Source organism: Schistocerca gregaria, chromosome 5, assembly GCF_023897955.1.
Source record: "Schistocerca gregaria isolate iqSchGreg1 chromosome 5, iqSchGreg1.2, whole genome shotgun sequence".
Classification (NCBI taxonomy): domain Eukaryota; kingdom Metazoa; phylum Arthropoda; class Insecta; order Orthoptera; family Acrididae; genus Schistocerca; species Schistocerca gregaria.
In genome coordinates, this window is record NC_064924.1 from 460,617,291 (window position 1) to 460,643,337 (window position 26,047).

The following is a 26,047-nucleotide window of genomic DNA, read 5'->3' on the forward strand; positions in this document are numbered from 1 at the left end:
CTACAAATTCGAAGTGATCCATTAGGTTTCTTAAGTACGACCACTGTCTAGATCATAGTGCAATAGTATCGAAGGAAATTGACGGAGATCCGAAATGAGCAATGATTTTGGGTGAAGGTCACGCTTAAAACAGGCTCAGACACGGTAATTGGATGTCTCTATAGGCCCCCGGGCTCAGCAGCTGTTGTGGCTGAGCACCTGAAGGATAATTTGGAAAATATTTCGAGTAGATATAGTTCTGGGTGGAGATTTTAATTTGCCGGATATAGACTGGGAGACTCACACGTTCATAACGGGTGGCAGGGACAAAGAATCCAGCGAATTTTTTTAAGTGCTTTATCTGAAAACTACCCTGAGCAGTTAAACAGAGAACCGACTCGTGGCGATAACATATTAGACCTTCTGGTGACAAACAGACCCGAACTATTTGAAACAGTTAACGCAACTATCAGTTTAATAAGTCACAGCTGCAAAATACTAACGCGAATTCTTTACAGACGAATGGAAAAACTGGTAGATGCGGACCTCGGGGAGGATCAGTTTGGATTCCGTAGAAATGTTGGAACACGTGAGGCAATACTGACCTTACGACTTATCTTAGAAGAAAGATTAAGAAAAGGCAAACCTACGTTTCTAGCATTTGTAGACTTAGAGAAAGCTTTTGACAATGTTGACTGGAATACTCTTTTTCAAATTCTAAAGGTGGCAGGGGTAAAATACAGGGAGCGAAAGGCTATTTACAATTTGTACAGAAACCAGATGGCAGTCATAAGAGTCGAGGGGCATGAAAGGGAAGCAGTGGTTGGGAAAGAAGTGAGACAGGGTTGTAGCCTCTCCCCGATGTTATTCAATCTGTATGTTGAGCAAGCAGTAAAGGAAACAAAAGAAAAATTTGGAGTAGGTATTAAAATTCATGGAGAAAAAGTAAAAACTTTGAGGTTCGCCGATGACATTGTAATTCTGTCAGAGACGGCAAAGGACTTGGAAGAGCAGTTGAACGGAATGGACAGTGTCTTGACAAAAAGCAGATTACAGAGTATCTGACGGCTCAACACAAAAGTTTTGTCTCAAGTACAGATAGTGTTGAGGATCAGTGGACAAGGTTCAAAACCATCGTACAATATGCGTTAGATACGGATGTGCCAAGCAAGATCGTAAGAGATGGAAAAGAGCCACCGTGGTACAACAACCGAGTTAGAAAACTGCTGCGGAAGCAAAGGGTACTTCACAGCAAACATAAACATAGCCAAAGCCTTGCAGAAAAACAAAAATTACGCGAAGCGAAATGTAGTGTGAGGAGGGATATGCGAGAGGCGTTCAATGAATTCGAAAGTAAAGTTCTATGTGCTGACTTGGCAGAAAATCCTAAGAAATTCTGGTCATATGTCAAAGTGGTAGGTGGATCAAAACAAAATGTCCAGACACTCTTTGACCAAAATGGTACTGAAATAGAGGATGACAGACTAAAGGTCGAAATACTAAATGTCTTTTTCCAAAGCTGTTTCACAGAGGACGACTGCACTGTAGTCCCATCTCTAGATTGTCGTACATATGACAAAATGGTAGATATCGAAATAGACGACAGAGGGATAGAGAAATAATTAAAATCGCTCAAAAGAGGAAAGGCCGCTGGACCTGATGGGATAACAGTTCGATTTTACACAGAGTACGCGAAGGAACTTGCCCCCCTTCTTGCAGCGGTGTACCGTAGGTCTCTAGAAGAGCGTAACGTTCCCAAGAATTGGAAAAGGGCACAGGTCATCCCCGTTTTCAAGAAGGGACGTCGAACAGACGTGCAGAACTATAAACCTATATCTCTAACGTCGATCAGTTGTAGAATTTTGGAACACGTATTATGTTCGAGTATAATGACTTTTCTGCAGACTAGAAATCTACTCTGTAGGAATCAGCATGGGTTTCGAAAAAGACGGTCGTGTGAAACCCAGCTCGCGCTATTCGTCCACGAGACTCAGAGGGCCATAGACACTGGCTCACAGGTAGATGCCGTGTTTCTTGACTTCCACAAGGCGTTCGATACAGTTCCCCACAGTGGTTTAATGAACAAAATAAGAGCTTATGGACTATCAGACCAATTGTGTGTTTGGATTGAAGAGTTCCTAGATAACAGAACGCAGCATGTCATTCTCAATGGAGAGAAGTCTTCCGAAGTAAGAGTGATTTCAGGTGTGCCGCTGGGTAGTGTCATAGGACCCTTGCTATTCACAATATACATAAATGATCTTGTGGATGACATCGGAAGTTCACTGAGGCTTTTTGCAGATGATGCTGTGGTGTATCGAGAGGTTGTAACAATGGAAAATTGTACTGAAATGCAGGAGGATCTACAGCGAATTGACGCATGGTGCACGGAATGGCAGTTGAATCTCAATGTAGACAAGTGTAATGTGCTGCGAATACATAGAAAGATAGATCCCTTATCATTTAGCTACAATATAGCAGGTCAGCGACTGGAAGCAGTTAATTCCATAAATTATCTGGGAGTACGCATTAGGAGTAATTTAAAATGGAATGATTATATAAAGTTGATCGTCGGTAAAGCAGATGCCAGACTGAGATTCATTGGAAGAATCCTAAGGAAATGCAATCCGAAACCAAAGGAAGTAGGTTACAGTACGCTTGTTCGCCCACTACTTGAATACTGCTCAGCAGTGTGGGATCCATACCAGATAGGGTTGATAGAAGAGATAGAGAAGATCCAACGGAGAGCAGCGCGCTTCGTTACAGGATCATTTAGTAATCGCGAAAGCGTTACGGAGATGATAGATAAACTCCAGTGGAAGACTCTGCAGGAGAGACGCTCAGTAGCTCGGTACGGGCTTTTGTTAAAGTTTCGAAAACATTCCTTCACCGAAGAGTCAAGCAGTATATTGCTCCCTCCTACGTATATCTCGCGAAGAGACCATGAGGATAAAATCAAAGAGATTAGAGCCCACACAGAAACATACCGACAATCCTTCTTTCCACGAACAATAAGAGACTGGAATAGAAGGGAGAACCGATAAAGGTACTAAGGGTACCCTCTGCCACACACCGTCAGGTGGTTTGTGGAGTATGGATGTAGATGTAGATACTGGGGATATAAGTCCCATACGCTACAACTTATCTAGTTCTGATTTAACTTGCTCGCACGCTAGTTTGTGCTAGTGTTATTAGCTTAGAAAATGTACTTCGAAGCCCACACTTCTATTATTTTGTCTGCAGGTATAACGTGTACATACAGCAACCGAATGAGCAAGAGTTCACATGGGACCACTTTCTACGACCTTTCGAGAGTCGCCTCTGGCTGTGCACCATGACGTTGGTAGTCACTACTTGGTTGGTGCTCAGAATGCAAAGGAAGTTTGGACAAGCTTCCGAGAATGAAGGAGATGGCAAGGGAACATACAGCGATTTCCTGCAGGTCATGGGAATATTCCTTATGCAAGGTAAGGGCATAACATTTGGATAAATGAAGATATGTGGCTTAAATCTGCATTTAAACTTACGACGAGCACATATATTTATCTTTTTCACTTGACAAATAGGAACTGCACTTACCTAACGCTATACAGGTCGTTTCGGTAAGAGCGCGATAAAGTGTAGAGGACATAGAGAATGTTCCACTGAACAATTTGACGTAAGAAGCCTGAGGTCGGAGAAGCCAGCTTAGGGAGATGTGGAAGTAAATTCGTCTATCGCTTTGTCTAGCGTTAGTGTTTTCCACCTTATTTACAACTAACGTGACTCTTCAGTTTCTCCTGGCGTATTTATTACTCGAACAGTGCACGGGTGTACTGCCGGTCCATAGTGTCCAACGGGCACAATATTTCGGCGATAAGACATGTCGCCATCGTCAGGTGCGCTGACGAACTGAGCTCCTGAGGGCGGGCGGCCGTCTTAAATCCCCTCCCCTCGCGAGGCGTTCTCTCCGCGGTCCGCGCCCGCGCATCAGCGGTCGGTGGGACGCTGGCGTCGGCGACTGTAGTGGCGTCGGTGTAATTGACTCGTCCGTCCTAGTCGCCCGTTCGTTTCCTTTGCTGAGCTCAATGATAGTTCCCATGACCTGCTGAGGTTGTAGCCGCAATCTCGGTTGACGAGTCCGTCCCTGGTACGAATTTCCCTAGCCTCTCTAACGACGCTGTCCTAGTATTTACATGTCTGTCTCAGGACCCTGTTATGCTGGTGATCCATTTCGTGGTTTTCGGACAAAAAGTGCTCTGCGACCGCCGACTTGTTGGGGTAACCAAGCCGCGTGTGCCTCTGATGTTCTCGGCAACGATCTTCGATGGTGCGCACTATCTGTCCAATATGAGTCTTCCCACATTGACACGGAATCTGGTATATGCCGGCCTTCCGCAAACCGAGATCGTCTTTGACACTTCCCAATAATTCTCGCGTTTTATTTGGTGGGCAAAAGACAGTTCCTACTAGGTGTTTCCTGAATATTCGTCCTATTTTCCCCGATAGTGCTCCAGTATATGGTTTACAGGCAGTGGCTATAACTTTCTCCGTGACTTCTTCCGTCTCGACACGCTGTACTATAGAGGTGGGCGGAGAGCCCGTCTGATCTGCCATTCCGAGTACCTGTTTTCCCGGAATACAGTTTTGAGGTGTTCCAGCTTTTGGGGTAGACTCTCTGCGTCAGAGATGGTGCGCGCCCTGTGCACCAGTGTTTTTAGCGCTTCAAGGAGGAAGCTTTAGCGTCATCCAAATGGAAACCTACTTGTTTTCTACGTTATGTTGATGACACATTCGTGATCTGGCCCCATGGAAGGGACAAGCCGCTAGACTTTCTTACTCACCTGAACTCCATACATCCGAACATCAAATTCACTATGGAGACCGAAGCAGAGGGAAGATTACCATTCCTCGACGTCATGGTCAAAAGAAGAGCGGATGGCACCCTGGGCCACGGGGTATACAGGAAGAAAACGCACACCCACCTGTATTCGCAAGCGGATAGCTTCCACCACCCTGCGCAGAGAAATGGGGTGCTAGTTATCGGTATGATGGCGCATCACCTTTGGCCTAATGCATCCACTAATTCTGTTGGGAAGGATGTCATAAAGCCGTGGTGTCCTCTCCTGAGGCAATAAGGCCCACAACAGTTATAACTCTTCCCTGATATCCTGGACAGTGGTGCTGGGACAGAGCTGATGTCCCAGCTGAACCAACACATGTTCTGTTGAGGACCAAGCGGTTCTAGGCGCTTCAGTCCGGAACCGAGCGGCTGCTACGGTCGCAGGTTCGAATCCTGCCTCGGGCATGGATGTGTGTGATGTCCTTAGGTTAGTTAGGTTTAAGTAGTTCTAAGTTCTAGGGGACTGATGACCACAGATGTTAAGTCCCATAGTGCTAAGAGCCATTTGAACCATTTGAGGACCGATGTAGGGATTCTGCTGGCCTCGCGAGTACCTCAACAGCACACAGATGGTTTATTTAGATACGTGCCATGTGTGGGCAATTGTCCTGTCGAAAAATGACACGATGATACTGTTACATGAGAATGTAGGGTGTCTGCGACGTGCCGTTGCGCCATCAGAGTCCCTTCAACCATTACCAGCCATAACCTGAATTCATGCTCGATAGTTCGCGACACCATGCTGATGTACCTCTCCAAAACAGTAGGCGAACGGGACATATTACCAGGTCGCAACCATAGTCACCAACGATAGTCGTAGGGGTTATTGCTAAACCACTACTCATTGCTCAAAACAGTACGACGCCACTCAACAGCAGTCCACGCTTCTCGGTCACGTGGCCACTCTAAACGCAGCCGTGTGTGTTATAGTGTTAACAACAGACTACGTATCGGACGGTGATTCCCTAGTGCGGCTGCTGCAAGTCGCTGGTTGCGACGGGTCAGGCTCTTATCGCGCAGTTTCCTTTCCCTGAAAGAAAATCCACCTACCTCGTTTCTTAGGTAGTTGCTGCACTCGCCTCTCCTGATAGCAGCTACTGGAAAAATTGCAGAAAAGCAGTGTTGAAGAAACTGCAATTTAATAGCCGCTCACCGGAGGCCGCGATACATGTTTGCTGAAATACAATCTATGAGCAATCTTCCTAAATAAATTGAGTTATTGGAATGGTAGTAATTGTTTACTCAAACGAGAACGCGAAGTTGGTAATTCTATTTAAGCTCTTTATTGTCTTTAAGCCTGATCATCAGCCCGCTAATCTACGTTTGAAGAAAGTTCAGTTCACAATTCCATCCACACTCAAACCCCGCCAGAATTAGCTTTCAAAGTTACGGAATTTACTTAACTGCAACACAGACGATTTTCTAACATACACGTTTGCAGTCGATGTTCAATAATAGTTCGTTTTTTAACGTTAATGCTCGCCATAAGCACTTAGTAAAAGTTTACGAAGTACCGCCACGCTTTTAATTATTAAAGTTACTCGCGTCTTTCGCGGAACGAAAAGTCACAACTCGCTCAAACTCACACTACGCGTTACTGGACTCTTCCAGTCTCAAATCGCACAGTACCGAACCGATGAAGCCGTTTTATGACTTCATTTTACACATTATTCGCGAGGACACATCAAGCATGTCTCTTCTCGATCACAGTTCCTTCGCGACCCCTCATCCACTCGCGACTCACTCTCCTAGTCTGCTAACCGTCCTCGCATCTCATTGGCTCACACATCACACAGCCAATCAGAATTAACTCTTTGGGTGCGCCTCGCGCCAAAATCTAGCACGCACCAATCATGACTTCTGAATCATTTACGTCATGATTTCTTGTTACACAAAATTTACTGTATAATTTAACAAACCGAAAGGAAAACTAGACTTTACTTTATTTCCAGAAATTATTTAAATACTCGCGAACGTTCTGGCTACTTGTACAATACCATACACTCTTGGACATCCGACATTCACTAAGATGGGGAACCACTGGCGACTCTGTTCCCACGGTTACATCGTCTGAACACTTGCGAGTTCCAACCTAGATTTTATACACTTGCAAAGAATGGCGAATGTCCCTCTTTCATTCACTCAGGCACACTCATTCACTCTCACCTACTCATATAAAATAACTGTTCACAAAAATTCAAAACATTTATGGTTTTAACAAAGTTATAGGTGAATTTCTAAAAGTAAAATTCTCAAAATAAATACAAAAGCACGGAAGGTGATTTTGTTTCATAGTTGGATGGTCACTGAAGGTGATCTATACATAATGGTATTTATTTAGACTCGAAAATTGTAGAAATTTGCGTTTTCTGTAAGATTTTTCTAATTTCCAAAATATGCAGGTTTCAAAGCTCAAATTTGGATGACTTATTTTTATTCATAACAGAAACTAGTATATTAACTTTTAATTTCCTCAGGTTCCTCAGTTAGAAGTTATTAAAGATGAAAGTTCCACGTTATACACGCGGCTAGTTAGCGCACAGGTCTTACATTCTCACGGTACAGACATGCCATATGGTCGTGACGTCAGACGAACGGACACCGGTAATCTGCCCGCTACAGCACATATGCTAATCTGATGGCTACTTTACAGTCTGTCTACATTTCACAGTAAATATTTGATAGAAAACTGTGCGCTCGCACTAGTTGCGACGCCACACACCTCCTGAGGAAACTAAATTTTTTCATTCATGACAAACTTTTAGTTTTCTAAAAAAAATTTCTATTAAAGATTTACTCAAACAGCTATTTAACATTTATAGTTCCTGTACATCAATCATCCACTTATACCTAGGGCTGACGACCTACAAAACATCTTATATCTAAACATGCACTTTTATCATCATTCAAAAAAAAATTTTTCAGATTACAAAATTCTATTTACAAATTCCTGAAAGAGAAAACAAACCTAAATACTATCTTGATGTACGTCACACGCACACTAACACTACTATCGCTATGGTGAGCGTCACTTTTTTACCACTTACACTTAAGATTTTGATAGCACTCGTAGTTCGACCGGGTCCTGCTTGGGAGGTCCCTTTCAAGTCTCGTGCTACCACCTCTGTTTACTTCGGCGCACCTGAAACATCAGCTGGCCTCAGTTCCCTTTCTAACTGCTACGTCTTAACCTACAGCAGCGATAAATGGCGCTATCTGCTTGACTCTAAAGTCTCATATTTTTGATAAAATTTACTTTACAGTATGTACAATTTTCAAATTTTTTTTTTTTTTTTTTTTTTTTTTTTAAGTGAAAAGTGAATTGACTTTCCAAATGCAGTACCGAAGTGGCACATTTACTCTTTAATTACTTCTTCATCTCATAATCAAACAAGTTATGGTTACATAAGAAATACTAAGAAAAACAATTCCTACAAATAGTTCACAAATACATAATAAATCTCCGCCAGCACTGGTGACTCTCCAGTTCCTGTACAATACACAACAATATAAAATATACACAAAATTATCAATATTACAATTCTGTCTCCAGGCAATCTCCTGTAGTCCTGTATCATAAATTAAACACTGAAAAATACATATTTACTTATTCATTTATCAACACTACAATCCTTATACTAATCTCTACGACAAACTTGGGGAGCTTTGTGTGTCTCTGGTCAAAAATGGAATCGATGTCATGGGTACTTTCCTCATCTCACATATCTGGAGTTACTTCAATTTCTTGTCAACATCAGGTTTTCTCTAGTCACATTCGGGTTTAATTTACAACTCTCATACTCATACTTCACACACTCAGGTTAGTATTTGTTAAAGCGTTTCCTACTAATCTGCGAAACCTCGTTACCCATACTTTCTAACATACATCCACCTCCTGAGTTACCAACGTCGCCTCAGCTCTGTTTACATTCGTAGCCTCACTTCCTTTTGTTTACAAACATCTCCTCTGTTTACCAACAAACGCCACCTCTGGTTACCAACATTAAGCTTTTTATTTACTCACCTTCGTAGCCTCACTTTTTCCTAATATCGAGCTAGCCAAACACTATGCTCATTCTTTCTCCTTTTCTCACATATTTCTCTTCATTTGACAGTCAGTCCTGCTGCACTGTCCCTTTAACTTAACTTCCTTTACCCCTTTGACAGTCAACCTTGTTGCACTGTACCTTTACTCATTTTACCACTAAATCACCTCCTGAGGCTCTGACTTCATTGAACAGACAGTTTTGCTGTACTGCTCCATTTCCTTTCCTAAACATTAGCTTAATGCTACGTCTTAACATATCGTTCTGTTACTTAACAAACAGCTTCAATGTTCGTCACCATATTTTCTGAGGCTCTTACATTTCTTAGTTATTTTACCTTTCTAAGGGCATTACTCACACCTTAGGCCAAACATTTACTTTACTGAGACTTATTACTTATCTGAGGTATCTTAATCCTTTTTGATTTTCTCTTACACTCATTCCTTACGCTTAACCTATACTGCACTGAGGTTCTTTCCTACTCATTACTTAAACACTTTATCACTTAAAAACTACGATAGAGAAGAAGGAAAGACGATAGAATTTTAGTTCTGAATGAAAGAAGAGGTAGGTTGACAATACGGAAAAGAAAGTGGAAGAAATATTGTCAAACGACTCGAGACCTAGTGCTCGTCACGCACTTAGCTCTGCAAAGAGTGCAAAGCTCTCTGAGGTATCTACTCACTCCTGGCCACGTCTCTCTTTTGAACATATCTTTTCAAATCCACAATGTTCCTAAGCCCTAACACCTTATGTGATTTCACAAACTCCAGTCTATAAGCATTTGGGTGAGGCTTCTCTACGATTCTAAATGGGCCCACGTACTCATCGGTAAACTTCTTTGTTTCTGACGTAAGTTTCTTAGATCTTTCCCTAGTTTTCACTAGCACTAGATCCCCTACCTGAAAACTAGTGGGATCAGCTCTTGCGTCATGCCTTCTCTTTCTTTCCAGGGCCTTCTTTCTTATATTAATACGTGCCAGTCTCTCCTTCTCTTCGATGGCTATGTCTGTGAGATTTGGAAACTCGACCAGGTCGAATAAAATATTATTCGGCCTAATGTCACACATTAGCTCTACTGGTGCATATCCTGTGGCTTCATGCTTCAGATGGTTTATTACTTCTTCGAAGTATTCAATATAATTGGCCCAAGCGAAGTGTTTTTTATGACAATATGTTCTACACAATCTGTTTAACTCCTTCATAATTCGCTCACACATGTTCCCTTGAGGAAAGTACGCGTAGATTTTTATGTGATCGATACCTCTCTGTTGTAAACATTCACTAAATTTCTTAGAGATAAACTGGGGCCCATTGTCTGACAATATTGCCTTTGGCACTCCTATCTTCCCAAAATAGTCCTTCTCCAACTTATTCACTAATACTTTAGAGTTGGCTTTCTTAATTGGGTAAAATTTTACGTACTTAGTAAACCCATCCACCATCACAAACACATATTCACATCCCCCTCTAGACACTGGTAGTGGACCAAATAAATCTACAGCTACTAAATCCAGCCGATTTTGTGGTTCTACTGAATACATCTGTCCTTGGATAGTTCTATTGTTGGCCCTAACTTTCTGGCAACGATCACAGGATTCTAATCGCTGTTGCACCCTTCTCCACATATTATCAAAAATTACCACTTCACTTAACTTAGCTATACATTTACGAGCGCCATAATGCCCATACTTACAATGTACGTAGTCTATAAGTGCATCTACATGTTGCTCCGGAAAACATATTTTCCAATTCTCCTCACTGTCTTTCCTGCGCCTAAATAAGACATCTTTATGCACTTTATAGTAGACCAGTAATTTTGGGTAGTCTCGATGACCTAATCTACTCTTTACTAATTTAATGTTGTCATCCTGGTTCTGTTCCCTCCGTAGGTTCTTACAAATGCGCTTAATTAAGCCATCGTCCTGGAGCTGCATGATGGCCAACATTACTTCATTATTATCGGTATTTCTTAAAGATTTCCCTTCTTGTCCTGTATCTTTCACACTTCTTAATAAGGCGTCCGCCACGATGTTCTCGGAACCCTTAATGTATATCATCTTATAATTAAATTGCTGTAAATACAGGGACCACCTTCTTAATCTAGCATGTTTTAGCTGACATGAGTCTAAATATGTATGGGCACTATGGTCTGTGTAGATCCAAATTTCATGTCCTAAAAGGTACTTTTCAAATTTTTGCAGGCCGAAAATAACAGCTAATGCTTCAAGTTCAGATATACTATAATTTTTCTCGGATTGTTGCAATGACCTGCTCGCAAAGGCTATGGTCTTGTGGACTTCCTCTTCTCCTTCTTTTTCCAACTGAAATAGTTCAACTCCTAACCCGTAACCACAAGCATCAGATCCCAGACAAAATGGTTTCGAAAAATCGGGATGGTTCAAAATCTTACTATTAATAAGAGCTTCTTTCAATTCTTCAAACGCCTTCTGACACTCAGAAGTCCATTTATAAACTACATTTTTCTTTAAGAGTTCTCGCAGGCACGGTGCATTGAATAATTGTCCAGACACAAATTTTCTATAAAACCCAAACAAACCAAACATCCCCTTTAATGCTTTACGTGTTGTAGGTGCAGCATAATCCCTTATTGCTCTAATCTTTTCTGGATCCGGCATGATACCATCGCCACTCACTATGTGCCCCAAGAATTTAATTTCTTTCTTCACAAATTCAGTTTTGTCTAGCTTCAATTTCATACCCCCCAATTTTATGGCCCTCAATACTTCATCCAATAACATACAGTGTTCCTCCCACGTTGGTGTCGATATCAAAACGTCGTCTACATACACTGTAATTCTTCTTAGTAGATGGTCCCCTAATACCTGCGACATAGCTCTTACAAAGGCACATACACTTATATTTAAACCAAACGGCACCACCTTATACTGATAACATCTACCTTCGAATAAGAATGCCGTGTACTTTCTTGATTCCTTTGCTAACGGTAGGTTCCAATATCCACAGGTCACATCCATGGATGTAAAGAACTTAGCACCTTTAAACTTTTGTAGCAGTTCTTCAATATTCTCCGGACGGTCACTCTCAGGTAGTACTATTTTGTTTAATGCTCGAGCATCCAACACTAGTCTAATTGAGCCATCCTTCTTAGGAACTATGACTAGCGGGTTATTGTACACACTAACAGCCCTTTCCATAATTCCCCACTCTAACATATTTTGAATTAAGTCACGTACTGCCTCCTTATGTACTTCTGGGATTGCAAATGGTTTTTTGAAGAAATGAGCGTCTTTCTGCACTGTCAAAAAACACTCATAATCCTTTACTAGCCCTGGTTGATCTGAGAAAACCTCGGCATGTTTGACTAGTATTTGTCTTAAATCGTTTTTCCTTGCTTCATCAATATCAATTAACTCTAGTAATTTCTCCTCGATCCTATTTCTGACACTCACAAGCTCAGACGGATCCTCTACTTTTTTGCCACCGTACTCATTATAGCCCTCCAAGAATTTCTCTGTTTTACAAATACATATAGGAAAATCATTCTGCTCAGGATCCTCACATAGCTGCTTACCGATGAAAGGTATAGTAATTAGTTTACCCTTAATTTTTACCATAACATCATTGGTAGAAAAATTCACCCATCCTTCATATTTATTCAAAAAGTCAGCCCCCACCAATATGTCTACACTCAGTCCATTTATAACTAAGAAGTTCTGTCTTATTTCTACTTCCTTAAATGCTATGGGTAGAAACACTTCCTGTTTTACTGTCTTCTTAGTCTTACCGGTTGCTACTACAATGTTCAAGCCACTTACTGGCATCTTAACAATCTGTTTACTGTTAGGGAGTTCATTTACCAAGTTCTGGGATACTGCACAGACTTCCGATCCAGTATCTATCAAACATTTAACTGGTTCATTTAATACTCTTAGCTCTACTATCGGTTGCCCTAAGTACTCTTTATTTATTTTGGGTTCTGCTTCCTCCAATAAATCTTGCACAATTTCTCTCCTTTCGAAGCCTGTCTTTTGGGTGGCAATCACATTCACACTTACAGGGTTTATTTCATGCTTATTATCACCCTCAATTCTAGTGGCAGCTCCTATTAGCCTATCCACTATTGCTAAGTCAAAACATTTTTCCAATGTTTCCCCCTCTTTCTCATTAACCTCCTTTTCTACGACCCTATCCAAGGCGTCGTCATTAACCTCTACCTCCTCCTCTAATCTATCCTCTTCTTCGTAACTATCTACAACATCAATTATCTTATCAAGCACAGTCACAACCCTGCCATTATTACTGTTCTCACCCCTATCCGACAGCTCTTCATTAGTTTTACTGTGCATAATGTCTTTCTGATTATTACCCTTATAACTAGTACTTAGTTCTTCAATAAGTGGCTTCTTATGATTATTCTTACAGTTAATTGGTTCATTAACCTCCACTTGACTTAAAGCTACTATCTCTGTCTGTTTTACGTTATCCTCCCTAAATTTTGTAGCAACAACATTTATGTTAGGTGGTCGTTCAGGCTGCTTTCTTATGAATGGTTTTGCCAGCGGATTTAACTTTAAACGCTGTTGCCTACGATCGCCAGCACACTCGTAGACAATTAATGGTTTTCCGAGCGCGGTGCGTCATCACTATGCCTCCAGCTGACCGCCTCACCTCCTGACATCTGTCGGCCGCTGTCATACTGCTCGCGTTCATTGAACCTGTTAACATATGTTCTTCCTCTACCACGTGAACTGCCACGGTATCCGCCGCCTCTCTGAACACCCATCCTATTAATGTTTACATCCGCGCGATTGTCATTCTGCCTAGCAGGCGGGCGATGCTCCCTCCTCATGTTTTCTTCTTCTTTTTGGACGGATTCAACCCTTTCTAAATACTGTACGAACTTGTCAATGTTATCTCGGGGCGCAGATATGATCTTAGTTTTCCAGTTCCACGGTAGCTTATTTTCTACCCCTAATATGATCTGTTCTGTTTCTAACTTATTACTAAGGTAGGACAGAGTTGTTACCCACCTTTGAACAAATCGTTTGATGCCCTCTCTCTTGGGGTCATACTTCTCTCCCGACCAGAACCGATTAAGAACATCCATCTGCTTTCTCTTTCCCCAGTATTCCTCAAAGAACGCTAATTTAAATTCTGACAATTTCGCGTATTTTTCAGAGGCTAAATTCCCCCATACTCTGGCCTCTCCCATCAAATTTGAAGTGATAAAGCCTATCTTTTGTTTATCGCTCCATACTTTCGGCAAAACGTCTTCAAAATCGTTCCAAAATTCTCTGGGGTGCATGTTCTTACTTGGGTCAAATTTTAAAAACTGTCTGTGGGTAACATACGCAACCTCGGTAGATTCAATTATTCCACTGGAAATTATACTACCACTATGGTTAGAAACACACTGTTCTACTTTGGTTAGTCTGCATTCATGCCCACAAAGTTGCTCATTCACACTTTCACTGAAATGGCTTATGTGAGTCTCTAAATTATTGACCTTATTTACAACTTGCTCTCCAAGTTTCTCACACCGAATTTTGGTATCATTTACTTTACATTCTAAGGCGGCATGATTAATTTCATTGGAATTCTCTACCACTTTTATGTGCTCACATACTTTATCTAATTCTGCATCAACATGGGATTTAAATTGCTGTTGATCCTCAGTAACCTGTTCGATTCGTGTCGTCAATTCACTTTGCACTTGAACAATATTTTCTGTACATTCTAGTTTAACCTGCTGTATTTCAACATTTACTTTACTACTGAGCACTGCTAAATCTTGCTTCCAACAGTCTCTGAGATCGGATATTTTGGAATCTAAATCAGCGCCCATTTTAGTCATCTCATTACTTAAATCAGATCCTAATTTAGACATTTTTGAATCCATTTTACTTGACATATTAGTTTCCATTTGTGACATATTAGTTTCCAATTTTGATATACTGGAATCCATTTTTGACATACTGGAATCCATCTTACTTGACATATTGGAATCCAACACGTTCATCTTAGTTAATAGATTCATCAGCATACTGGCGACATTATCCTTCGCCCCCTCATTTGCTGATACAATGTCCCTATTAACATTAACTACCGGCATGGGTAACTGTAACTCACTGGGCACTGACATATTTGGATCTGACTCCAAACTATAATTAACATAGGATGAATCAGTCAAACTACTACTGAAATTGGGTTGAGACACGTCTAAACTAAAATTCATGGGGTCATTTTCCCCTGTCTCCATCCCACTATCACAACTTAGTTCCGCCTTTTTGTCACTTGGTTGAAACTCAGCCATTTTTCTCAGTTTGACTCCACAAACATACAAAGTTTTCAAAAGCACTGTACTTAACTTTGTGCTTCGGCGTGCTGCGTTGCTGCTAGATGAAACTGCGGGTCCGTTCACCATACACTGCAATGCTGTACCAGTTTCCGGGCCCCCGCTCGAATCAGCGCTGCCAACTGCCACTGCTGTCGTCGCCTCTGCGTAGTCTCCGTAGCTCGTCGTCTGCCAGACGCCGTCGTAGACTGCTATTCCAATCGGCGCGTAGTCACCGAAAAATTCTTCCGTTCCGTACAACACATTACAGTTCACGGACACTTTCACTGTCCTTCCTATTCACGTGGCGATATCAATTTGTACGCTACACAGTTCCTACACATAGCGAGCACTTCTGTATTGTCCGGTAATTGTCACTACTGCTTTTTTTTGAAATTCACTGGAATTTACTATTTTTATTTCCCGGCCGATGCACCACTTGCGACGGGTCAGGCTCTTATCGCGCAGTTTCCTTTCCCTGAAAGAAAATCCACCTACCTCGTTTCTTAGGTAGTTGCTGCACTCGCCTCTCCTGATAGCAGCTACTGGAAAAATTGCAGAAAAGCAGTGTTGAAGAAACTGCAATTTAATAGCCGCTCACCGGAGGCCGCGATACATGTTTGCTGAAATACAATCTATGAGCAATCTTCCTAAATAAATTGAGTTATTGGAATGGTAGTAATTGTTTACTCAAACGAGAACGCGAAGTTGGTAATTCTATTTAAGCTCTTTATTGTCTTTAAGCCTGATCATCAGCCCGCTAATCTACGTTTGAAGAAAGTTCAGTTCACAATTCTATCCACACTCAAACCCCGCCAGAATTAGCTTTCAAAGTTACGGAATTTACTTAACTGCAACACAGACGATTTTCTAACATACACGTTTGCAGTCGATGTTCAATAATAGTTCGTTTTTTAACGTTAATGCTCGCCATAAGCACTTAGTAAAAGTTTACGAAGTACCGCCACGCTTTTAATTATTAAAGTTACTCGCGTCTTTCGCGGAACGAAAAGTCACAACTCGCTCAAACTCACACTACGCGTTACTGGACTCTTCCAGTCTCAAATCGCACAGTACCGAACCGATGAAGCCGTTTTATGACTTCATTTTACACATTATTCGCGAGGACACATCAAGCATGTCTCTTCTCGATCACAGTTCCTTCGCGACCCCTCATCCACTCGCGACTCACTCTCCTAGTCTGCTAACCGTCCTCGCATCTCATTGGCTCACACATCACACAGCCAATCAGAATTAACTCTTTGGGTGCGCCTCGCGCCAAAATCTAGCACGCACCAATCATGACTTCTGAATCATTTACGTCATGATTTCTTGTTACACAAAATTTACTGTATAATTTAACAAACCGAAAGGAAAACTAGACTTTACTTTATTTCCAGAAATTATTTAAATACTCGCGAACGTTCTGGCTACTTGTACAATACCATACACTCTTGGACATCCGACATTCACTAAGATGGGGAACCACTGGCGACTCTGTTCCCACGGTTACATCGTCTGAACACTTGCGAGTTCCAACCTAGATTTTATACACTTGCAAAGAATGGCGAATGTCCCTCTTTCATTCACTCAGGCACACTCATTCACTCTCACCTACTCATATAAAATAACTGTTCACAAAAATTCAAAACATTTATGGTTTTAACAAAGTTATAGGTGAATTTCTAAAAGTAAAATTCTCAAAATAAATACAAAAGCACGGAAGGTGATTTTGTTTCATAGTTGGATGGTCACTGAAGGTGATCTATACATAATGGTATTTATTTAGACTCGAAAATTGTAGAAATTTGCGTTTTCTGTAAGATTTTTCTAATTTCCAAAATATGCAGGTTTCAAAGCTCAAATTTGGATGACTTATTTTTATTCATAACAGAAACTAGTATATTAACTTTTAATTTCCTCAGGTTCCTCAGTTAGAAGTTATTAAAGATGAAAGTTAAAGGTGCTATAGGTGCTATAGGTGAATTTTTTAATATCACAGAATTTACACTTGTACTAAAAAATGAAGTTATGGCCAAAATGATTGTCCTCAAATAATTTTAGTCACCATGTTTGACTTATGTGGCACACTATCTCACAGTGTATATGCCATTCAATTAATTTTCCATTGGTAGCATGCACAGCAGCCAGCTCTACCCACACTTGGCACAAAATATCTGCAGTAATTGTAGTTATGGTAGTATTGATTTGGTTCTTTAAATAATTGACAGGCATTTGGTAGACTCTGTACCCCAAATAAAATGAATCCATCAATGTAATGACAGGTGATCTAGGAAGCCAGGGAATGGACAACCCTGGCCAGTCCAATGATCTAGAAACACTCGGTCTAGAAAATTTCACACAGTCTGAGCCCAGTGTGGCAGTGCACTGCCTTGTTAGAAATGTGTGTTGGTGGTCAACCAGTTATGACAGTGCACACAGCTCCAGCATATCAAGGGAATTGTTAGAATTAACTATTTTTTCTTAAGAATAAAATGATCCCACAATATGAATGAGATTTTCACTCTGCAGCGGAGTGTGCGCTGATATGAAACTTCCTGGCAGATTAAAACTGTGTGCCCGACCGAGACTCGAACTCGGGACCTTTGCCTTTCGCGGGCAAGTGCTCTACCAACTGAGCTACCGAAGCACGACTCACGTCCGGTACTCACAGCTTTACTTCTGCCAGTATCCGTCTCCTACCTTCCAAACTTTACAGAAGCTCTTCTGCGAACCTTGCAGAACTAGCACTCCTGAAAGAAAGGATAATTGCGGAGACATGGCTTAGCCACAGCCTGGGGGATGTTTCCAGAATGAGATTTTCACTCTGCAGCGGAGTGTGCGCTGATATGAAACTTCCTGGCAGATTAAAACTGTGTGCCCGACCGAGACTCGAACTCGGGACCTTTGCCTTTCGCGGGCAAGTGCTCTACCAACTGAGCTACCGAAGCACGACTCACGTCCGGTACTCACAGCTTTACTTCTGCCAGTATCCGTCTCCTACCTTCCAAACTTTACAGAAGCTCTTCTGCGAACCTTGCAGAACTAGCACTCCTGAAAGAAAGGATAATTGCGGAGACATGGCTTAGCCACAGCCTGGGGGATGTTTCCAGAATGAGATTTTCACTCTGCAGCGGAGTGTGCGCTGATATGAAACTTCCTGGCAGATTAAAACTGTGTGCCCGACCGAGACTCGAACTCGGGACCTTTGCCTTTCGCGGGCAAGTGCTCTACCAACTGAGCTACCGAAGCACGACTCACGTCCGGTACTCACAGCTTTACTTCTGCCAGTATCCGTCTCCTACCTTCCAAACTTTACAGAAGCTCTTCTGCGAACCTTGCAGAACTAGCACTCCTGAAAGAAAGGATAATTGCGGAGACATGGCTTAGCCACAGCCTGGGGGATGTTTCCAGAATGAGATTTTCACTCTGCAGCGGAGTGTGCGCTGATATGAAACTTCCTGGCAGATTAAAACTGTGTGCCCGACCGAGACTCGAACTCGGGACCTTTGCCTTTCGCGGGCAAGTGCTCTACCAACTGAGCTACCGAAGCACGACTCACGTCCGGTACTCACAGCTTTACTTCTGCCAGTATCCGTCTCCTACCTTCCAAACTTTACAGAAGCTCTTCTGCGAACCTTGCAGAACTAGCACTCCTGAAAGAAAGGATAATTGCGGAGACATGGCTTAGCCACAGCCTGGGGGATGTTTCCAGAATGAGATTTTCACTCTGCAGCGGAGTGTGCGCTGATATGAAACTTCCTGGCAGATTAAAACTGTGTGCCCGACCGAGACTCGAACTCGGGACCTTTGCCTTTCGCGGGCAAGTGCTCTACCAACTGAGCTACCGAAGCACGACTCACGTCCGGTACTCACAGCTTTACTTCTGCCAGTATCCGTCTCCTACCTTCCAAACTTTACAGAAGCTCTTCTGCGAACCTTGCAGAACTAGCACTCCTGAAAGAAAGGATAATTGCGGAGACATGGCTTAGCCACAGCCTGGGGGATGTTTCCAGAATGAGATTTTCACTCTGCAGCGGAGTGTGCGCTGATATGAAACTTCCTGGCAGATTAAAACTGTGTGCCCGACCGAGACTCGAACTCGGGACCTTTGCCTTTCGCGGGCAAGTGCTCTACCAACTGAGCTACCGAAGCACGACTCACGTCCGGTACTCACAGCTTTACTTCTGCCAGTATCCGTCTCCTACCTTCCAAACTTTACAGAAGCTCTTCTGCGAACCTTGCAGAACTAGCACTCCTGAAAGAAAGGATAATTGCGGAGACATGGCTTAGCCACAGCCTGGGGGATGTTTCCAGAATGAGATTTTCACTCTGCAGCGGAGTGTGCGCTGATACTGGCAGAAGTAAAGCTGTGAGTACCGGACGTGAGTCGTGCTTCGGTAGCTCAGTTGGTAGAGCACTTGCCCGCGAAAGGCAAAGGTCCCGAGTTCGAGTCTCGGTCGGGCACACAGTTTTAATCTGCCAGGAAGTTTCATATCAGCGCACACTCCGCTGCAGAGTGAAAATCTCATTCTGGAAACATCCCCCAAGCTGTGGCTAAGCCATGTCTCCGCAATTATCCTTTCTTTCAGGAGTGCTAGTTCTGCAAGGTTCGCAGAAGAGCTTCTGTAAAGTTTGGAAGGTAGGAGACGGATACTGGCAGAAGTAAAGCTGTGAGTACCGGACGTGAGTCGTGCTTCGGTAGCTCAGTTGGTAGAGCACTTGCCCGCGAAAGGCAAAGGTCCCAAGTTCGAGTCTCGGTCGGGCACACAGTTTTAATCTGCCAGGAAGTTTCATATCAGCGCACACTCCGCTGCAGAGTGAAAATCTCATTCTGGAAACATCCCCCAGGCTGTGGCTAAGCCATGTCTCCGCAATTATCCTTTCTTTCAGGAGTGCTAGTTCTGCAAGGTTCGCAGAAGAGCTTCTGTAAAGTTTGGAAGGTAGGAGACGGATACTGGCAGAAGTAAAGCTGTGAGTACCGGACGTGAGTCGTGCTTCGGTAGCTCAGTTGGTAGAGCACTTGCCCGCGAAAGGCAAAGGTCCCGAGTTCGAGTCTCGGTCGGGCACACAGTTTTAATCTGCCAGGAAGTTTCATCCCACAATATGATCAACTATCAAACACCATCACACATTCACTTTTGGGCTGTTAAATATGTTTTTCATCACAGTATGCTGATTTCAATGTGTACAACAAGTGCAATTGGTATGGATACATTGGCAACCATTTTCAAAGGACCCAGTGCATGGTTGCCCTAGCGATTTGCAGTTCCTGAAACACCCTCCAAACACACATCTGCAGTGATCACTGAAAAGCCAATCATATCCATTCTTTGTTGACTTCACTTTTTCTGGGTCATAAAGTATGATGCTTCGTATCAACACTTCCTGTTGCAGGCAGTCCATTACTTGCTCTCGGACGGCAGGCGAAGATGTGAAGGGATTATAATGTGCTTGGTGGACGCTATTGCAATCGTCCCTTGTTGTGATAAGACGTGATCGACCAGAACTTTAGCGACGCAAATGCCTGCCCTCAAATTGCCGCATGATCCAATCTCGGATCACTGTCACAACCGAACGCCGCACAAATCTGAATATTGTACGATTCGACCTGCCGTCCAATTAGGTGCTGAGGATGCTGACTCACACAAGTACGCAGCATGTCTCTTTCCCTCAGTGATCACTCAACATCTGAAACTGTTCACGTCCCTTCTTTACCTTACCAGACCTGTTAACAACACAAAACACGAACAACACTAATGCCCTCTGGTGGAAGTTCTGTCAGAGCGAACTGCAACTCATTATACCGATCAACGGTGTGTACATGTGCACAGTTACGCTGACATCCGACCTCGTCCCCTGGGTGTCTTATTATTATTATTATTTTGTCAGGCACTGTATAAGCAGTCTTTTGTGTATCTGCTATTTCCATGATCTCTGATCTCTCAGGCTTTCTCATAGCAGTTGATTAATGATGCATTTGTTGGTGTTCTGCCGAGTTCTTCTTCCCATTTTCTTCTTCTTCTCATTTTGTGCTCAATATTCTGACGACCGATCCAGCTGTTCTGCCGTTGGGTATACTCGCTGCCTGGAGTCCAACCACACTGTAACATGTTGATGGTCTCGCACCGGTATCTATAGCCAAGTTAGATTCCCGACACTCCCTCTTCTATTTTCTCAGGACACGTACTGATATTCAATGAAACGCAAATTCTCTCAGCGTTTGTACAAATTAAAACAACATCTCGGCAGAACACCCGGAAGCACACCATTTGCTTGCCAGTTCATTTTCGTAGCGCCTCCGGTATGGTCTTCCATAGGTCAGACAAACTTGTGACTACAATTAAAAAAATATTCTGGGCTGTTATGCCGTGGTCTGAGGGATTTCACTTCAAAACCCGACGCTTCGTCCCCATCTGCAGAGGACACTTTCAAGGGGGATCGTAGCTTTGTTGAACGTCCGATTCACACCCTTGCTCGCCCGACGTTTCGCCCCCATCTGCCGACAAATTTTCAAGGGGAATCGTAGCTTTGTTGAAGGTCCGATTCAGCGAACCAGGCTGTGAATCGGACGTTGAACAAAGCTACGATGTCACCTGAAAATGTCCTCCGCGGATAGGGACGAAACGTCGGGTTTTGAAGTGAAATCCCTTAGACCACAGCATAAGAGCCCGTAATATTTTATTAATTGTGACAATTCCGGCCGTGAAAGTTTACATTTTACAAACTTGTGACCATTTTTGCCTGTATTTGTATAAAGCGTGAATTGCCTAAAACTTGGACCGCAAATATTGCGTAAATGGAAAGTTCTATTTATGTGCAGTTTTCACAGAATTGATTAGTAGTATTGTTAGCCAATCAACAGATTGTAATAATACTTAGAAATCGTATTTTTTCTGCAAACATACATTTTTAAATGGAACAATACCTATTGGCATTAACAAACTAAAGGTGGGATAAATTAGGATGCTGGTGATGTTTGCCGCAGGAGTCTAGTGCGATTCGTTCAAGAGATATCCTATTTAGAAAAGGTTCCACACTGACATTTGGGCCATTCAACCTGCGTACCTGCTGGGTACGATTGTTACGTTCGCTTACGTTGTGCTTTTGTGGTCCTTCAGTGCATTATACCTCGCTAGACAGTTGGTGTGTGACAGTCTAAGCAGTACGTTGCGAGTGGACGTTGGGATTTACCAATGCAGAAAAGCTGACATCCTCATGGTGTATGGAGAGTGGAAGAATAATGCAGTTCTAGTACGGTCTATGTGGCATGATATCCCAATAGACGTCAACCATCTCGGCAGTTATTTATCATCCTCTTCAACCACTTACGGGAAAGTGGTAATGTAACACTCAGACAACGTAAAAGAACGAAACAAGTGGTGAGAAAAGAGGGCGAAGTTAATATCCTTACTGAAGTTGCAGTTGCTCTGTACCTTAGCTCCCAGCTTTCAAATTACAGAGACCATATATATATATATATATATATATATATATATATATATATATATATATAGAGAGAGAGAGAGAGAGAGAGAGAGAGAGAGAGAGGTTGCGATCATGAAGTATTGGGGCAAACTGTGTTCTGAGCAACTTTGCATTGTTGCCAGATGTATCCAAGATGGTGAATTTTGGGGGGAAATTTGAATTTTGGTGGGAAATAGTTCAATTGGGCTACCTCCACTAACCTAACCCCCATCCCCTCCCTTCCACCAGAAAAATGGCACGAAGTTCAAATTCCAACAGGATAATGCATCACACCACAGTTACCTCCACTAACCTAAGAAAATGGGGGGGGGGGGGAGGGAATTGTTCAATTGGGCAACCCCCACTAACCTAAGTCATTCGACCGCCACCTCGTCTTATGAACTGGCGCCAAGTTTGAATTTTGGCTGCGAAATAGGTATCAACCTAAGAAGATGGTCGGAAAGATAGCTCACCTCCACTAGCCTAAGTCACCCCACCTCCATCTCCACCTAAGGATTTGTGGGAAAAGAACACAAGCAGTGCTAGATATAAGTCTTTGTTATTTTGCATGCACTATTTTATTTAAACAATTAGAGGCACTAACACCATCCAGTGTGGTCGCCGTGGGGTCTGTACCCCAGCTGACCTAGTACACAGTACCACCACCAGAGGGTGATCCCATCTGTGAAGTAATCCAAGATCGCCATCATGACGCGAGTACTGTTATCCAAGATGGCGGGAAACTGTGTTCGCCATGAGGTCTAGGTCTGATACACAGTACCACCACCAGAGAGCGATGTCGTCCATTCTGTGATGTAATCCAACATGATAGTCTGAGGTGGGGGAAATGGCGGGAAAAGGACTCTGCCTGTGCTGGACAAAAGTCTTTAGTTTGCAGATAGTGTCTCCGCCGTGAGATCTAGAGTCCAACTGGCCTAGCCTAGTATACAGTACTACTACCAAAGGGTGCTGTCATCTCTCCTGTGACTCAGCCTGCGCTGGGCTGGTGGAGAAACTGAGGAAGGAGTGTACTTTATTTATTTTGGAACAATTTATTTAGGGATGGAGTATATTTATCACACTGATACAAAACACACGCTCTGATATGCTTAGGGTCACAACACACAGCCCACAGATCTGTAAACTACTCCTAAATAATGCTCTACAGACACACAAATAACTCCTAACTTGAAACTTCCTGCCAGATTAAAACTGTGTGTCAGACCGTGTTCGAACTCGGGACCTTTGCCTTTCGCGGGCAAGTGCTCTACCATCTGAGCTACCCAAGCACGACTCACGCCCTGTACTCACAGCTTTACTTCTGCCAGTATCTCGTCTCCTACCTTCCAAACTTTACAGAAGCTCCTCTGCGATACTGCGGAGACAGTTTTAATCTGCCAGGAAGTTTCATATCAGCGCACACTCCGCTGCAGAGTGAGAATCTCATTCTGGAAACATCCCCCAGGCTGTGGCTAAACCATGTCTCCGCAGTATCCTTTCTTTCAAGAGTGCTAGTTCTGCAAGATTAGCAGAAGTGCTTCTGTAAAGTTTGGAAGGTAGGAGACGAGATACTGGCAGACGTAAAGCTGTGAGTACCGGGCGTGAATCGTGCTTCGGTAGCTCAGATGGTAGAGCACTTGCCCGCGAAAGGCAAAGGTCCCGAGTTCGAGTCTCGGTCGGGCACACAGTTTTAATCTGCCAGGAAGTTTCATATCAGCGCACACTCCGCTGCAGAGTGAGAATCTGATTCTGGAACTCCTAACTTACTGAAATAATTTCGGTACATACCTGCAAACTGCTCCTAAATATTGCAGCACAGTGATGTGTAGACACGCTCAGCACTCGTAAACTGTTCAAATAGCGCATAGCACAGCCTACAGGCCAGCACACAAAATAATGCTACAGGAACGCGCAGACACCGCCCTCGGACCGCTGTCCACTAGACCCCACAACAGGCTACCGACACCCCTACAATTGTCAAACCACACACAGGCATCTACTCAGGTCCCGCACGCATGAGGTGAAGGCATCCGTTTCATACCCAACACCCGAAATACGTGATCACCTAGGCGCCATTGATGATGCGACTGGATGGGAGCAAAGACCTATTTACAAATCGCAGATGTTCCAAGGTGGGCCGGGCGCACCTTTGTTCACCGCTACTGGTGTGAATACTCCCTCTACCTGCAGTCCAGTGAAGAGCTAATTGCCGGGTGATGCTGCAGAAATCTGTTCCTGAATAGTACAAGCTGCTTTCTCCCTAGTGATTCTAACGGACTTTAAGTGACATGTGGCTTTTCGTCATGGTACAAACAAGTATCCATGTTAAAACCTATACTGCTTTATAAATCCACATATGGCGCTACCTACGAATGACGTGGGTTTTCCAGACAATTACCATAACACTGAATATAGACGGTGAGCGCCGGCGTGTATATTATCACACCAGCAGTGCAGTTACGTGTCGCCGACATTACACCCTTGTAATAAAATTATTCAATTTCGAAAGTGATTCGGCGTAGCGAGGTATGAAACAGATATGTGCAACACCCTCACGCTGCCGCCACTAGATATTTCTCCAGTATTTGTAACACATTCTGTCTCGATGCCATATCTTATTTCTGGCACTCACGTATCTCGAAAACGAGCCACCTTTTTCGAACCTATCTGCTACAGTAAAATTGCAATGTGGTTTTAGGTAGCCCCTGTGTACATTGCAACTACCCCTCAGACTCTGCACTACCGTTCCTACAGCTTTGCACATGTCGTTGTTCCGATGTAAATCGGAACTGAGTAGAAGTCAGAGAAAGTTACATACACCACCTTCGGCAACCCGTGTAGGAACAGTCGAAGCTGAGTTACTGAGACAGAACTGTGTTTGGATCATTTGACGGAAACGAAGCCTGATCCTGCAACACGAGGTAGTATAAAAGACAGTATGGGAGCTGGGGTAAGGACGTGGATTTTGCTACTGCAATGTGGTGCTTCTCCAAACTACAAGCAAGTACAACAGATCCACGTCCCTCAGGGTCAATTCACGTCTATCACCCCAACAGTTTGTCATCGTTATTCTATTCCATCCACCAGAGAAAAATTATGAACTATAAAAGCTGAAATAACTTCATCCGATAGAGAACAGGATGCAGTGCCTCACAACACCTATCGCTAACTTAGTTTGATGCTGAAGTCTAGATTTTACACCCAAGATGCGACAGAGACGGTGGAGTACATCGCATAAATCAAAATTCGTTTAGAAGAATGTGTCACGTTTCATCACACATGAGATGGAAGTCCTCTGATGACCGCTAGGTTTACCGTTAACGGACGCAAGTAGATAATGCTTTAAACCACACA

General features: G+C 43.0%; 1 protein-coding gene across 1 annotated transcript in view; it reads left to right on the plus strand.

Annotated features, from left to right (window-relative positions):
• Window positions 1-26,047, plus strand: part of LOC126273383 (glutamate receptor 1-like) — a 161,336-nt gene that overhangs the window by 114,738 nt on the left and 20,551 nt on the right. The window contains exon 4 of the mRNA XM_049976936.1: window positions 3,223-3,446. Coding sequence (XP_049832893.1) covers window positions 3,223-3,446 — 224 coding nt within the window. The remainder of the gene's footprint in view (window positions 1-3,222; window positions 3,447-26,047) is intronic.